This window comes from Mirounga leonina, unplaced genomic scaffold (assembly GCF_011800145.1).
Source record: "Mirounga leonina isolate KUSES-001 unplaced genomic scaffold, KU_Mleo_1.0 Mir_94, whole genome shotgun sequence".
Classification (NCBI taxonomy): Eukaryota; Metazoa; Chordata; class Mammalia; order Carnivora; family Phocidae; genus Mirounga; species Mirounga leonina.
Window position 1 is genome coordinate 38,320,602 of NW_023270855.1, and position 16,208 is coordinate 38,336,809.

The window sequence follows — 16,208 nt, forward strand, 5'->3', positions numbered from 1 at the left end:
GTTCTGGCTCAGGCAGACGGGCCCCTGGACTGGGAGGTAGGGGAATTTCCTGGTGACCCATCGCCAGATCCCACCCTCCACTGCCATTCTCAGTCTAACCCCAACCTCTTCCAGGAGGTTGTGGCCCTGCTCTGCCATCCAAGCTGCCCACAGCTTCCTTCAGCGGGTACCCTCTGCACAGCGCACCCAGAGCCCCGCAGGCAGAGGCAACAGCAGAGCCAAAGGATCTGGGGCGGGAGGGGTTAGGTTTGCAGAACTGGAAGCAGTCCGTGTGTCTGGAACCCTGAAAGTGACGGGAAACACCTGGTGTGTGGGGTTGGTGAAGTGAGAGAGGCCATAGGTAGGATTTTGGCCTTTGTTCCAAGATCAGTGGGTGGGAGGTGTTATTTAGAGGGTTTTAGGCAGGGACTGACGGTCAGTTCTGCTCTACAGAATCCCTCTGTGGAAGCAGAGAGACCCAGGAAGGGGTGTTGCAGTTGTCCTGATGGGAGAGGGTTGTCCAGGCTGAGAGCCCTCAGAGCCCCTCCTCCGGGAATCTCTGTCTGACCCCCAACCCCACGCAGGACTTATTGTGGGGGTGGAGCTGGTGGTCACCATGAGTTGTGATTGAAGGATCAAAAGGATTCCCAGCTTAGCTGCTAGCAAACTTGGGGCACCCATGCAAAGAGGAACTGGGTTACTAAGCTGTGTGCCCCCAGATTCTGGCCCAGAATCAGAATGTTCGGTTTATCTGCTGGCTGGCTGGCTGGCTGGCTGGATGGATGGCTAGTGGATGGGGGTTGGCTAGTGGATGGTGGGGGGGTGGGTAGCTAGTGGATGGGGGCTGGCTAGTGGGTGGTGGGGGGTGGCTGGCTAGGGGATGGGTGAGGGGGGTGGCTGGCCAGCTAATGGGAAGATGGAGGGATGAATGACATCCATAATGAGCTGCAGGTTAGGTCTGCTCCAGCGCACTCTCTGCTTCTGCATCATAGAAAGATCTTCAGGCCTGTGGGCCTGATAGGAGCACTGAGCCACGACCCCTGACTTTTCTTACGACCCTCCTGGACTCTGGAGTGCATTCAACCCTTCTCGACTTCTCAGAACCCCTTCGCACCAGGGTCAGTTCTTGGCTTTTTCCTTCCCAAACCACCATACATTTGGTCCCCCAAGGTGCCACCCCAACCAACCCTGTCTTTCACCAGCATCGGTGCCGAAGCCCAGAGAGTTACTTTCCCAGCAGCCAACCCCTCCTTGGAGCTACCTCGGGGCCCAACGGCCTGTTCCCTGGAGCAGGGGCTCATAGAGGCATGCAGAGGCTGGGGCAGTGTCCCCTTGGGCTTTATTGTCACAGCCCTCCCTCAGGCCCTGCTCTGGGCCCGTTCCAGATGCCAGGTGAGCTGGGCCAGCCGTCTCGGCAGGAGTGGGCATGTCTACTCAGAACAGCTCGGGGATAATGTAGTCGCTGTGGACACCGTCAATCAACCCTTCCCCGTTGTTGTGGACAAACCAGCAGGCGACCTTGGTGCCGAAGCTGACATCCTTCCTGTAGTCTTTCTGGGAGCCCCTGGGAAAAAGGAAAGAGACACTGTGACACACAGGGTGGACCAGACAGCTGCTAGGCTCATGGACTTAAGGCAGGAAAAGGGTGTGAAGTTGCTAATTCTTAGAGTCTAGAACTCTTTGGGCAAGAAAGAGATCAAATGATTAACTCCTTCTAGGGGGCCGAGTTTGGCCTTTTCCTGATTAGGAGGGGCCTAGAGGGGGCCCAGGACCCCGGAGGGAAACAAGGGTAGGTACCCCACAGGAGACAAGAGCCTGCCGGGCCAATGTGCGTGGAAGGAGAGGGCTCTCTCCTCCTGTCTTGTTACTGGGCAGGGGGAGGATGCCAGTGGAGTGCCCTCACCTGGTGACCGTCAGTCGATGGTTCTTCACCACCATGGTGGCATCTGGCTTTGTGGGGTCAGAGCCTCGGTGGATGTCAGACACTTTAAAGTGAAAGGGATGGAAGAATTGTCCTGGGAACAAAAACCATTCATGCTGTCAGCCCCTGCATGCTACCATCCCCGGCCATCACCAGAGGTCCCCCGGCCACTGGCCTTCCAGGGTTGATGCAAAGGCTGACGGGGTGTTGCGTGCTGGGTCCGCAGTGACTGGGACAATCTTTCATGTGGCTTCCCCCCTCTACCATGTGTCCTGAACAATGTGAAGCTTGAACATTCCATACCCAGCAGCCCATGTGTCTGTGCCGACATCCGGTGACTGTCCACCACATAGAAGCCCAGAAAGTCCTGATGGACAGGATGCTTCTTCCACACCTGGTGCAGGACAACCACAAAAGTAACCCCATCTCCAAAGGAGACCACCATGTTCTTCTTCCTGTTGATTGTCACAGACAGCCTAGGAGAGAAGAGGACGTCAGCAGGTGGCGGCCATGATACGGGGCATTCGAATCCAGGGCATTGTGGGAGGGCCTTCTCCGTACATGGCACCTAAGAACACACGGACTCTAGAACTATCTCAGAGGTGTTGGAGAGAAGATGCCTCATGTGTGTTGACTATGTGCTCTACTGGGTGGATCCTTATTCCACTGTAAGCAGAAACAGGGCTGTCCTGGGAGTCTGGAGACCTGGGGTTGAGCCTCAGCTCAGCCACTGGCTTCCTGTGTGACCTGGGGTAGGTTCTGCCCCCTCTCAGAGCTTCCTCAGGAGTGACTGCCCCTGTCCTACCACTAGGCTCCGGGCGACTTGAGGACATAGGAGAGGCTGAGCAGTTTGAGAAGGTTCAAGTTAACAAGCTCAGCCAGAGAAGGTGAAAATGGGGATTAGTGTGTTATCAGATTGTAGGTCCAACTAATGCTTATGTCCAGGCAGCCCTTCCCCCAAGATCAGTCCTGTGAACCGGCCAGCTGGCAATGCTGGCTAGGGCCGCGTGGTCACCCTTCCCTGGGCAGGGGCTGAACTCTGAGGCCTACCGGTCTCTCCCATGACCCCTGTGGATCTTCTGTCCTGGGATGTGTCCACATCCCTCAAAGGCTCCTCAGGCCTTCGGCCTGAAGTGCTCCTCAGAGACGCGGTAGCGGGCCTTACCCATCCTGTGTGATTGTGACAGTGTCCAGCCAGCTGAGGGTGCTCTGTGCGGCTCCGTTCCCCAGGATGATCTTCTCCGGCGTCACCTCCATCCGGAAGTCCATGTGAGCATTGGCAATGCCCAGTTTGCCAAAGTAAGTCTTTCTGGTCTTGGAGTCAGAGTTGCCTCCCTTCTCGCCGATGATCTGCCCATTAACTGTGAGGCCTGCCAGAGGGATGGGGCAGTGAGGGGCCAGCGAGACCTTCTGAGTCCAGGTTGGTCTTTAGGATGTGCCTTCTCCTCCAGCCAGCCTTGCTGAGTGGCAGTGTGGGGTCCCCAAAGCAAGACCAGGAAGTCAGAGCCAACCCTCTCTGGTCCTAGACACTCCTGGGTCGCGCTGGCGGCTGAGGGCCCATGCTGCAGGCCTGCCCCTTGTCTGGACCAGGGAGTGGTGTTCAGAGAAAAACTATGTCCCAGACACAGGCTGCACCCGGGCCACCCTCAACCCTAATCATCTCTCCAACACCACTGGGGTCCTTGGTGAGTCTGTGGCTCTAGGCAGCCCCCTCAGGGTGTGAGCTACTCATGAAGATGATGCATTCTGGGCACAGTGAGGAGCTGGCCCCGGCCCCAGCCAGCAGCCCCGACCTGTGATGGGGTCCTGAATGAGGCGCAGCACCGTGCCCGGTTCTTCATCGATGTTGAAGCAGATGGCATCGTCTTTCTGCGGGACTTGGATGATGAAGTGGGGGTCCCCATCCACTAAAGACACATCAGAGAAAGGGCTGGCTCACCGTTCCAGGGGGAGCCTCCCCTCCCCTCTTGGCCCCATTGGGAAGACTCCTAACAGGACGCGCTGGGCCCTGGGGCCTGGGTCTCACCCCAGGAGGAGCGGGGGGCACTCACCGTAGTAGTAGGGTGTCTGAGGAGGCTGGTAGCTGGCTGTGGACGCAGAGAGAGAGAGAGAGAGAGAAAGGCTGAGCTAAACAAGCAGGCCAAGGGAGGCACTAGGACCCCCAGCCAGAGTTGGGTTCGTGCCCCTCCCCTTTCTGCTTCCCCGGGCTCTCAAACCACCCCCATCTCCTCAGGACCCCAACCATCTGTCTGTTCCAGAGAGGAGACTCAGGAAGACTCCAGAAGGGAACGTGGCACAGGACCAGTCTCTGGGCAGTGCCTTCTGGGCAGGGGGCTGTGGCCGCGGGCCTGTACTCACTCAGGTAAGCCATGGAGCGCGCAGCTGAGAAAAGAAGCCAAAGGGCAGTCGTGAGTGGGGTCAGAGGGTCCTCTCTCCCCCAGCCCCATGCCTTCTGCCTGTCCTGGGGTCACCAGTCTCCAGTGGAGCCCCAACCCTGACAGATGGAGGCTTGGGATGGGACTCCTAAGTTAGGCTTTAGAAATGGGAGCATGCCCAGGGAACTCCTTTCGAGAACGGGTGGTAATATGACTGTAATTTCTCTGCCAGGGGCAGGGCATTGTGACTAAAATTGTGCCTAAAGTGCAAGCCACGAGACTGTCTGCTTCTCTGTCATGAATAATGTTCACAGCGACACCATCCCACACCCCTGAACTCCCTCTCCCCAGAAGTTCACAGCTGTCTGTTGTCCTTGGTAGTGAACCCCGCCCCCCACACACATACTCATACACACAAGTGTGCACCCCGGTGACTGCATCTGACAGCCCCGCGCTAAGGGGAGAGCAGGGAGCCAGGCCAGATGCGCTGCTCGGTTTGCACAGTCTGTTGATGGAGGCTGAGCAGGCAGGTGGGGGCTGGGAGGCCCTGCCTGGTGGGGGAGGGGGCTTATTGGGGACAAGGATGCGATTTGATAATGAGAGAGGGGCAAAGTGCTATGAATCCTAGGGAGGGGCCTGGTCTGAAGTCTCAGCTTGGCCACCTGCTGACTAAGTCCTCCAACAAAGAGACTTAGGCTCTCCGTGCCTCAGTTTCCTCGCTATAAAATGGGAACCATGAGAGGACTCCTTTAGAGGGTCGCTGTGGAATTAATGGAGTGTCAGTGCTTGACGTGAGAATTTGCTAATTTTTGCAGGTCACAGAAGGCTCTCATACTGATTGTTCCTCCTTATTCAGGGGAAGCCACCTCCAAACAGCTGATGAGGACCTGATGAGGCTCAGAGAAGGCAGAGCCCAGACCAAGGTGGCTCATGAGTTGGCAGCAGTGCTGGGACCTGAGTGCAGGTGTCCTAAGGGCCCCTCCCTGGGCTGGGCACTTGGAAAGGCCTCCCTGGTTCTCTCTTGTCCCCCTCCTGGGACACCCGTCCCACTGCTGGCCGAAGCTCACCTTCTGTATCCACAGGCCCTGCGAGGGAAGAGGAGGAGAAATGTGTTAGGACCCACAGACTCCTGGTGTCAGTACAACTCCTACCAACTTGCTGCCTGTCCCCCCGGCCCCAGGCTGTGGGCCTCCCAGCAGACAACTCCTCCCCAACCCCAATGGTATAAACCCTGGAGCCAGGAGCTCCTAGAGGCCAGGGGCCTGGCCTGGCCCAGCTCTTTGCCTCCTGTGCCTCCCTCTGCCAACCCCACATCCCCACGCCCAGGTACAGGGACACTTAGGAGTCCCCTCTTGGAGCCTGGTTGAGCAGGCTTGTCAAGCCTCCAGCACTCGAGGCCTTTTCTCTCACAATCCCCAGGCACATGCTCTGAGCCTAACTTTCAAGCTAGAAGTGCCTCTTCCTGTCTAAATAAACATTTCCATGCTGCAGCCAAAGTCCCTTTCCTTGAAATGACCCCAGGCAAGAAGTCCCTTGACTCATATCCTTTTAGCGATCCAGAGGCTCCTATTCACCCCCCACCCCACTGTCCATGCTGATGCCTTCACTCCCTCCACATCCCCCTCCCCAACCCTCGGCCAGATTTCCTTCTATGCCCCATGGACCTGCCCCACTTCAGCAAGCCTGGGTCTCGCCAGCCTGGCTCGTTCCTCTTCTGGGCCCCCAAGGGGTTCAAGTTCTAGCCTCCACTCTCCGTGCCCACCTTCTCCAGGCTTGTCAGCGATGGCTGTCTGGTCCTCATTGTCCTCAGGCTTGGTCACCACCATGGAGGTCAGCGGAGTCACAAAGTGGTACTTGAGGGACAGGTCCAGGGCCTGGGCTGTGAGGTTCTCCTTCTCCTCACCATGGGCATTCTTGCTGTGGGGAGGGGCAGCACTGTCAGCCCGAGAACAGTTCCCTGCCTCACCTCCTCTGCTCTGACTCCCAGAACCAGGCCAAGAACCCCAGAGGCAGCCTGGGACTGCTTTTTCCCAGGGTAGAACCCACTAGTGCTCAGAAAAGACTGGTTCACCAGCTCCCTGGGACAGATGGACAGGCTGTGTCTGAGACTGGGCCTCAGTTTCCCCACTATAAGATATAAGAGGCTTGAAATGACGTCACAGCAATCACTCATGCCAGCGTCCATGTGCTGAGCACTCAGCGTGTGCCAGCCCCCACTCCGGGGGCCTTAGTGGCTTATCCCACCCAAAGGAAGGCTGACACGGGGCTCTCAAATGGGCCCAAGCTCTGCCTTCTGGGGGCTGGGAGCAGGGGTCCCAGCCTTCAGTCGTGTTCAGCCTCACCATCCCTGTGGGCCCATGCTGGGTGTGGGCTACAAGGTGCTGAGGCCCGCCCCTGCCCTCGGGGCGCTCCCAGGCTCCTGCTTGAGCCCCATATGTCAGGCCAGGCTCTGCCCCCGGAAAACCATTCCGTGGGGGCTGGGCTGAGAAGAGGGGAAGGCAGCGGGAGCATACGTGGAGGGGCACAGCCCGTGGTGTGGCTGAGTCTTCTTCCTCTTGGGCTCCCCCAGAGCATGGTCAGCACAGGGGCGAGCACAGGTAGGTGGTGGGGTGGTGTCAGGGGCACAGGTGTGGGGCCTGGCTCTGGGAGGGGTCGCCAGCATCACCGTTTCTCCAGCAGCTGCTCAATGGTGAGGTAGGCCCAGAGCCGCTCGATGTAGTTCCCAAAAATGTAGTCCTGCTCCTTCAGAGCCTTTTCCATTTCTTTCATGTCCACCTCCTCTGTGAAGGTCAGATCATTGGTGGCCTGAGGTGGGGGCGAGAAGAGGCTTGAGGGCTGGAGGCCTGGACCAGGTGGGCCCAGTCCGAGGGCCACCACTGCTGGACCATCAGCCAGGAGGCCGGAGCCCCACTGGTGCCGATCCCCCGTCCACAGCACACATCCCGGCCCTGGCCCAGCTCACCCCGTGGCCCTTTACATCCGCCTTAAAGTTGTTCATGTCCTCATCCAGCAGGCGCCCAGCCACCACGATCTCAGAGCCATCGTAGAAGTGCTGGTAAGCGTTCTGGGTGAGGTCCTGGATGGCGTTCTCAGGGTACTCCAGCTCCACGCTTGTCAGCAGCGGGGTGGCCACCTCCTCGTAGAAGCCCTGGAGTCCAGAAGGGGGACCTGGCCATCTCAGTTCACAGGGCAGACATGGAGGGGATGAGGTGGGCAGGTGCCCCCTGCTGCCTCCCCCAGGCATCGAGGCCCCCAGGCTGGGCCAGTCCTGGCTCCTGGGCCCCACTTCCTTGTGGCCCTGACCGTGCCCCTCAGTTTGCGTACCCCCAAATGTGACCTTTTGGGGGATTAGGGTCGTTACAGAGGTAATCAAGTTAAAATAGGGCCTTTGGGGTGGGTCCCAATCAATATATCTAGTGTCCTGCTGAAAAGGGAGCAATTTGGACCCAGAGACAGGCACGCACGCAGGGCAGATGATGCAGAGAGACAGGGAGAAGGGGGCCATCTACAAGCCAGGGAGAGACGCCTGGAACAGACCCTGCTCCCACAGCCCTTGGAGGGGAGCAGCCCTGCCCACACCTGGACCTCGGATTGGTGGCCTCCAGAACGGGGAGGCGGTCCGTTTCTGTGTTGGGAGCCCCCCAGCCGGTGGTACCTTGTTAGGGCAGCCGAGCAAACGAACACAGCGCCGCCAGGCCACACTGAGGACACAGCTTACACTAAAGCATTGTTCCCTGCTTATCAGAATTCACATTCGACCCTGTATTTGGTCTGGCAATCCTGCAGAGGAAGCAGGGCTGTTCTGTGTAGCCCAAGGACAGATCAACCACCACTGATGGCTAAGACGTAGCCAGAGGCCCATGTGAGCCCAAGAGGAGGCGTGTGTCGCTTGGCGGAGCAGCTGCCTGAGCTCCCCGTTCCCAGAGGTGTGCCAGATGAGGCGTACCTGCAACTGCAGGTTGGCATCCGAATCCTCATAAATGCGCCGGGCCAGCCCGTGGTTCTCCAGAGCCATGCTCTCCAGGAAGTTATAATTCAGATTGTTGCCAAAGCCCAGGTTATACAAGGGGAACTTGCCCCCAATGGCATTGCGTACGTTCTCTTGGATTTTTTCGGGTCTGCTTTCCCCTGCAGGAGAAAGGGGTTGTTCACACTCCAGCCACAGGCCAGCAACGAGCTGGATCAGCTCTGTCTGGAGGTATCAGACTCCTACACATGCAGAGCTGGTGGAGTCGTGGCCCCGAGCCCGTGTGGGGGCAGGGGGGAATCCTTGGCATGGAGAGGCAGGGCCCTGCCCTTGAAGGGCTCACAGGCCATTGGGAGAGCCACCCGTGATCTCGCAGCATGCCCGCTCCTGGGCCTGAAAGCCAGGAGAGGAGAGCCACACCGGCCTGCCTCACCAATGTTGGCATCCCCGTCGGTCAGCATGATGACAATGGAGGTGCTTCTCTCTGGGACTCTGTGTTCCTCCCGGGCCTTGTTCAGCATGTTGATGGCCCTCATCAGCCCATCGTTGATGTTGGTCACTGGCACGCAGACAGACAGACAACATCATGAGAGGCTGTCCTCAGGGTACCAGGGTGGAGGAGTTCAGGACAGCAGGCCCTGCTCTTGGGCCCAAGGACCCTGTTGGCCAATGCATGGTGGTACTCAGTAGATACTGACCGAGTGACTTAGTGAGTGATGGATGAATGACTTACTCTTTCAATGGGAACAAAAGGACAAGCCTCGTGGGGCTGCCAGAAGGTGGCTGTGAAAGCAGTTTGGGAAACTGTCAGACGGACTGGCAGGCCCACTCACTGGGAGGAGAGGGGAGCCGTAGTGACGTCACTTATCACTCTCTCTAAGAAACAGCCCAGGATGAGGGCTCTCTGTGGCATTATCTTGCTGGGCTTCCCCAGGTGTCGAGGATGCCAGCATCATGGGTTAGAGAAAGGAAGAGTGGGTTCCCCAAGCCCACAAAGAAGACACCCCAATATCAAGCCTGAGACCCGCTCCCCCAATCCCGCCGCTACCCCCAGCTAGGGTCTGCAGGGCTTAGACCAGCAGCGTCTCTGCCCCAAGGCACGAAGAAGGCAGATTGCTCAGGCCAAGGGGAGCGGTAAACTGCGTCTGCTCTTCCCTCCGTTCTTACTTCCTTGTTCATGAATATTCTTCACAAATATCCTGGCCTCCTGGATGTTCTCAGGAGTGGCTTGAACTAAGTCGTCTTTCCAGGTGGTCACATCCCCACTGAACAGAATGAAATTCAGGTAGTCCAACTCTTTCATATCATCCAGGATCTTGAGGAGGGCATCCTTTGTCTGGGAAAGAGACAGACCAGCAGACGAGGGGCTGGAAGGGAGCAGCAGAGAGCCAGCCGTCTGTCCTCCCAGCCCAGCTGGCGTTGGGGCCTGTCCTTTCTGCAACAAAAGGGGGCGGATGCTCTGTGCCCTTTTTTAAAATCCTATCTGTCCCCTTCTTTCTCTTTCACTGGAAATGTCTGCTTTGTCCACTTAGGAATAAATCTCTCTCCCTCCCCCCCCACCCTCCCCACCTGCAGTGAGGAGAGTACCTGCTCCATTTTCCGACCATACATGGAGCCACTGATGTCGATCACGAAGACCACGCTCTTAGGCACCACTGGAAGGCCTTGAGGTGCAAAGAAGTGCACAAAGTAGCCATTGACTATCTGGGAAGGGGAGAGAGAGACTGGAGGCAACATGCCTTTGGCGACTCTTGCACATAGAATCCAGACATTCACCAGCTCCCGAAAACAGCTGTTCTTTCCCACCCACCATGAGGTGCCACACAAAGGGCCATCAACATGCTGGATGGTCTGTCATCCCCAGGCCGTGCAGGAAACTCGGCCTTGGGCTGAGGACAAGGGTCTGGGCACGAGATGCAGCGGCAGTCCCTTCTGTACCAGCCCTCACTGCATCAGGGCACCGGAGGATCGACCAGGCCAGCAGAGCTCCTGGGCAGCTACCTGTACATTGGCCGGGGACTCCCTGTTCACGTCGTAGGTGATGATAAAATTCCCGTTGAGGAGAGAGTCTGTGCAGGTTGGGCACGAGCGCTGTTGGTCCATGCTGGGCTTGAAGGACACGTGGCCCTGGGGGAGGTGACGGAGGGCCTCGCTCAGCTCGGCCAGGGCCTGTTGACTGTGCTCTGCCCTGGGGAGGGAGGCAAAGCCCCCACAGGAGGAGCCCGCAGGTGGGCGCCTGGGCAGTCCAGCTGCCACCTGGCAGGCCCTGGCCTTCCTGAGCACCTCGGGGAGAGGACATGGGGCCCAGGGCAAACACACTGCCCTGCAGAAGCCACCAGCCCTCTGAGCGGGTGCTCCTCGGGTTTTGATCGGGAATTCCTGAACGACTAAGGTTTGCTATTCATGTAACATCATTCATTCACTGCCTAGGACGAACAAGGCCCCTGGAATGGCTGGGAGCCTTGGGAACCAGAGCCAACCATCAGCACCAAGAGATTCCCTTTCACCGTCACCCTTCAGGGTGGAGTCGGCAGATCTAAAGGACTCCCTCTGGCCTCAGTGTCCTTATCTGTAAAATGGACAATAACCTGCCCTGCCCACTTCCCAAGGTAGAATGAGACCAGGCCTTATAAATAATTCCCCTGTCCCACCCCCCCCACCAGGGCAGCTGGGACCCCAGATCATCGGCAGCACTAGCCCTGGCCTCCAGCACCCTCATTCCCAAGCTGGGTGGCCAGAGAGAAAGGATGGCTGTGGTTATTTCCCCCTCCCCTTCTCAGCCAAGCCCTGGGGTTCACACTTGTCCCTTTAGTGCCCGGGTTCCTGCCCCTGCCCACCCCCCAAGGCCTGAGAACACCACCTTTTTCCCTGAGAAGGACTTGGTGAGGGCGCTGCCCAGGAGGTCATTGGTGATGAACGAGGCCTCAGCGTCCAGCGTGCTGATGCCCTGGGGCTCGTAGATGTCTGCCTCGATCTGGAATGGGCAAGGGTAGGGAGGGGTCACCCGGCGACAATGCAGAGGCCAGCCTCCAGGACAAGGCCAAGGGGATGGAGAGGGTCAGCGAGAGTGCAGGGACAGCCTCCCAATAACTCCTGATGGCTAAGCCTCATGTCTCCCACCAAGAAAATGACCTCAAAGGCTTGTAGACAGGTCGGTGACCCCAAGACTCTCCCACCACCTGGCATCCACTACCCTGAGTTCCACCACTAACGTGTTTCCTTTGGCTTTCAGCTCGGATGCTTCTCAGTGGTGGTGGGGCTGGACCTCTGCGTTCTCGACCCTGCTCGGGGCTCTGCCCCTGGGCCCTTCCCTGAAACAACCGCCCCCTGCCCCGCACCCGCACCCCTGTACGTTCACCCCTGCACTTTCAGCAGGGGTTGCAGGGGTGGTTGGTTACCTCAAAGTGCTTGACCAGTTGCTTGGGCTGGACCTTAAGGTACATCTCATATTTGCCCTTGTGCCTCTTCAGCAGCTCCTCGTAGGTTAGCTCGAAGGTGACCTTGCTGCCCGCAGCCACGTTGACGGAGACGGTGAATTTCTCCAGCTTCCTCCCGGAGGCCCTGAATGGGGTGCCAGACCGCCCTGCAGACTGCACCAGCCCGTCCTTCCTGGGCCCTGGCTCCCGTCCAGCCCCGTGGGAGAAACCCTCCCCTCTATAAAGCCGTAAGCATTACAGGCACATTTTGCTATCATCATGGAATAATAATAGTACTGATAACATGGGCTATTGTCTGCATCTCTGCAAGCCCTTGCAGCCCACACATTCTCCCAAGGCCGGGGGGGTGGAGGGGTGAGGGGGGGCGCTTACTTGACCAAGCCAGCTGTCTTGCCCTGGGACACAGCCTTTTCATACTGCTTCTTGGCAACTTCCTTCTCCTTGACATTCCCGGGGTAGGTAACACCGTCGATGGTCCTGCAAGGAAAGAGAGCTGGGGGCTCATGCTGAGCCAGACCCCCACCGCCACCCCCAGCCTGGAGCTAGCAGCCATGGCGACACCCACAAGGTGAAGTTGGTGATGAAGGCCGTCTTGGGCAGCTCCACATCAAAGGACACCTCCTTGGCGGTGTCGGCGCGGTTGACAGCTCTGGTGGTGACGACATTGTGAGCAAAGCGGGAGGTCACCTTGCAGCTGATCTTGGTACTGTAGACCTCGATGCCGTTGACGACCTGCAGGAGGGGACAGTGATCGGCCTCTGGGAAACCAACCTTCGGCCTGACTGCTCCTTCCAGGCTCCCCCTGCAGAGCCCAGAGCCCCTGCCTGGTAAGTGGCCCCTCCAGTTTCCCAGCCACTGTGTCTGAAGCCTGGGTGGCATCCTCCATCTTCACATTCAATTGTGAAGGTTGGGAGAACCAACCTGCTCTTCTGAACCCCTCTCTCCCCCTCAAAGACCAGGGGCTTCTTGGCCGGCAGGGGCCTTGTCTGGCTCCGCCTTTGTGGCTCCCTGTTCCCTGGCCCCACAATCTCCTTAGCTCAGCCTGCCTTGGAGCTCAGCACCAAGAAGCCCCTCAGGGAGGGGTTTTGCACCAGGAGAAGGAACTCCATGCTGGGTGGTATTGCATGTGTTGGTGCCAAGAACAAGAGGAGAGGGGAGGAGGAGGGGGAAGGGGGGGAGGGAGAGTCCAGTCTGACCCTGTCCCTGTCTGTCTCCCACTTAAACGGAGGAGGAGGAGGAGGGGGAAGGGGGACAGGGAGACGGAGGGCACTTGCTCTGCCCCCTTAATTCTGGATCTGTGTACATGCAGCTAGCTGTAGCCGGGGGGAGTCTTATACAAATCCAAGTCTGACCCTGTCTTTCTCCCACTTAAACCCTCTCGTGCTCCCCATCACCCTCAGGACAGTCATCCCCATGGCTCTGAGATCCTCCAGGCAGGTCCTGCCTCTCTCATCATCTGTGCTCCAGACACAACATGTCTCTGGCCCCAGAGCACCTGCCCAAGCTCTCCCTGCTCACCTCCCCTTGGAAAGAAATCACATTCACACACACCCCGGCCTTCCTCCTCTCCTTTGGCAATTGCTTGATTCTGTCCCCAGAAAGGCACGTTTTTCCCGTGCCGAGGGGACTGTGTGGGGAGGGCCTTCGTGTCCCCAACACCTTCTCTCCAGTGGGGGTGGTGGACTGAGGGAAGGTCTAGGGAGACAGCTGGGTCAAGCAGGATATAAAGATGCTTCATGAGGATGTGTGTCCGCAGCCCTGTGCACAGGGGCTGGTACCAGCAAGTGCTGGATAAGTGTCTACGGGAGGCAGGGCTGGTGGAAGAGCGGTCCTGTGCTGCTTCCAGAGAGGTCCGAGAGCATGCTTCTGTGGCACTCTTTCCCAGGAGTCTTGAGTCACACGGGGTCTGCCAGGGCAGGGGGCTGGGAGCTGTTTGCCAACTGGGAGGGACCTTTCATTATGGCCCACCCCTTCTGCTCTTGGGCAACCAGCTCCATTCTGCCCTGCCACACCCCACCCCATGCCTGGTGAAAGTTCTCACCCCTTCCAGGAGGCTCCGTTTCTGCAAAAACAAAGATAAACACAGGAATCAGGCCAAGGCCACTGTGGCCTGGGAGCAGGCTCTGGGCTAAGGCCAGGGTTCAGCAAGGGATCCCCCGCACACATACCCTTGGAGGGGCCTCTGGACATAGGACCCTCCCAGAGCCATTTCAGAGTAGGAAGGGCTCTGAGTAGATGAGGAAACTGAGGCCCAGGTAGGGCAGGTCTCCAGGTTTCCCAGGGGAGCAGGGTTGGGAGAACCAAACCAGCTCTCTCCCTGCCCCACATACCCTGACTCATGCTGCCTTTTCCTGGACCCCAAGCCCCTGAGGCTCCCCCAAGAGCACCCCCACCACTGCTGCACCTCACAAGGCTCAACTCGGCACTTCCTGGAGTCCTCTGCACTTGTCTCAGGTGTGGACCTGTACAGCCCCTCAGTGAGGTGAGCACTTTCTGGTGCTTGCCCATTTGACAGGTGGGGAAATGGAGACCAAGGGAGATTTAAGAGCCCAATACCTAGCCCTGTCCCCTGCAGCTCACTGCCTAAACTCCTGCCTCCTCCCCTCCCCACTTAGAGGATGGTCCATCCGGTTGCTTCTGCCCATGTGACAGGCTCAGATGGCAAAGAGGGAACAGACTTACCCCCAGTGGCCGGGAGGGGCTTCTCGGGAAGCCAGAGGCCGCCAAGCTAGAGAGCAGGGCCAAGATGAGGCAGGGCCACCACGCAAATGCCATCGCTGAGCACACAGGCCTGGCCTGCGCTCCTTATATGGTGAGCCTGCTGTTTTCCAAGTGGGGTCATTGACCTGCAGTGTAGGACGGGAAGAGCAGGAGGTGAGTGGCTCCCCGGGAAGCTGGGGTGTGGGTGGAGTAACAGGCCCTGGATCTGCCTGTACCAAGGGGACCCATGAAGATTGTCAACTGTCAACAGTGTTGGGACGTGGAGGCTCCCAGGGAAAGCAGATGCTGTGTGTTGGCACACGGGCCCGGGGCTCCCTGGGTGTGGGCTCACGGGGTGTAGAGTCACACTGAAAGCCAATGGCATCTCGGCACTGTTGCCTGTTACCTACACCACTGACAAGGCCTCGGGGCTGGCCTCCTGGACAGAAGCCCCCCAGGCTTCTCCAGGCAGCCAGGGCGCAAAGCCAGGCCCGTCACCCTGAGGCTCCGAACTCCATCGCTGCACTCCTTGCTCACTGTTACCCTTCTTGGGTTCTCGCACCCCAGGGACAGGACAAAGCCCAGGTCCTGTGCTCCAGCCCTCTCTGTGATCTGACTCCAACTTGCTTTTCCAAACTTACTCTTTTCCCACTGGCATGCCCTCCCCTTCTCGGCATCTCACACCTCTCTTCCTGCCAGCCCTATGTCCTGCCTCCAGAAGCCTTCCTGTCTTGTCCCCTAGCTGACCCCAGACAGCCCTACTCCAGGCTCCCAGTCTCCGAGGGCCTGCTCCATCATTACCTTTCGTGGAGGCTTGCACGGTTGGGTCCGATCATCCGTCTGGACTCTGAGCTCCTGGAGGGCCAGGCCCTGTCACATATTCATCCCTGTGGTCCAAGGGCCTGGCCAGGGACTCAGCTGCCCTCACCTCCTGGAGAGTCATTCCCCTAAGAGTCTCCAGGGAGGCTGGAGCTCTGGCCTCCGGGACAATGGGAGCTTCAGAGGCAGAGCCCAGGCCTCTCCTGCGCCACCCCAGGTCCCTGCCAGCCCCCAGACCTTCCAGAGTGGCGGTCTTATGCCTGCCAGGCACATGCGCTTCTGAGCAAAATGACCCAGTGACCCTCCCATGGGGCCACCACTGAATGGTGTTGAGGAGGCTGCCTGAGCACATGGCAGCTAATTTATGGTGTCCTATGGCCTTGGCTAAAAGCTCCGCACCTGCCTATGAATTATATAGAGAGAATTGACTACTGGGATCAGAGAGAGAGCGGTAAGGCAGAAAGAAGACTCCATGAGGCAGCAGAAGCTATGAGGAAGAAGTGGTTGGAAGTGGCAGGAGCCACAGAAACAATGACGGAGAGTTGTTGAGTCGACAAGACGACGTTGGACCGAATGAAGCCACCACCGAGGGGCCACCACCCATGTGGCAGGCTGGCTGGAGTGCCCATACTCCCCAGGCCTCCGGAATCCTTACGCACCTTTGCTGTCGGCTGGCACCAAGCTCAAGGCCGACTGGGACCCGCCTCCACTGCTGACTCCCGGGAGCAGAGAGAAGACCCCTCCCAGAGCTGCACCACCCAGCCCTGCAGCCTGGCCACCAGGTTCCTGGCTCCCAGGACATCTCGATCGTGTGGTCCTTTTCAGTGCCCATGGTCGCTGACCACTGGGTGACCGGGGGCTGGGGCAGAAGTTCTGTCCAACTGGTGTTGTCCAGCGGCTCCTCGGGGCCCTGCAGAGCTTCCCCAGCCCTTTCCTCTAGGTGCCTCCTCATCCCCAACTACTTGGAGTTTGATGGGAGGGACAACTCGACATAGGACTTCTGACGCTGC

The 16,208-nt window shown here is 58.5% G+C and overlaps 1 protein-coding gene across 1 annotated transcript; it reads right to left on the reverse strand.

Annotated features, from left to right (window-relative positions):
• Positions 1-1,299: 1,299 nt before the first annotated feature.
• ITIH3 (inter-alpha-trypsin inhibitor heavy chain 3) lies at positions 1,300-14,461 on the reverse strand. The gene is made up of 22 exons (XM_034998549.1): positions 14,362-14,461; positions 13,721-13,741; positions 12,245-12,411; positions 12,052-12,156; positions 11,641-11,803; positions 11,103-11,216; positions 10,244-10,369; positions 9,830-9,946; positions 9,410-9,578; positions 8,676-8,801; positions 8,222-8,403; positions 7,238-7,423; positions 6,941-7,080; positions 6,038-6,192; positions 5,343-5,360; positions 4,259-4,282; positions 3,952-3,987; positions 3,694-3,807; positions 3,066-3,270; positions 2,204-2,376; positions 1,883-1,994; positions 1,300-1,543 (listed from the first exon to the last, which is right to left on the reverse strand). The coding sequence occupies exons 1-22, from the start codon at positions 14,452-14,454 to the stop codon at positions 1,414-1,416; spliced, it is 2,676 nt and encodes an 891-aa protein (XP_034854440.1). The 5' UTR covers positions 14,455-14,461; the 3' UTR covers positions 1,300-1,413.
• Positions 14,462-16,208: the final 1,747 nt, after the last annotated feature.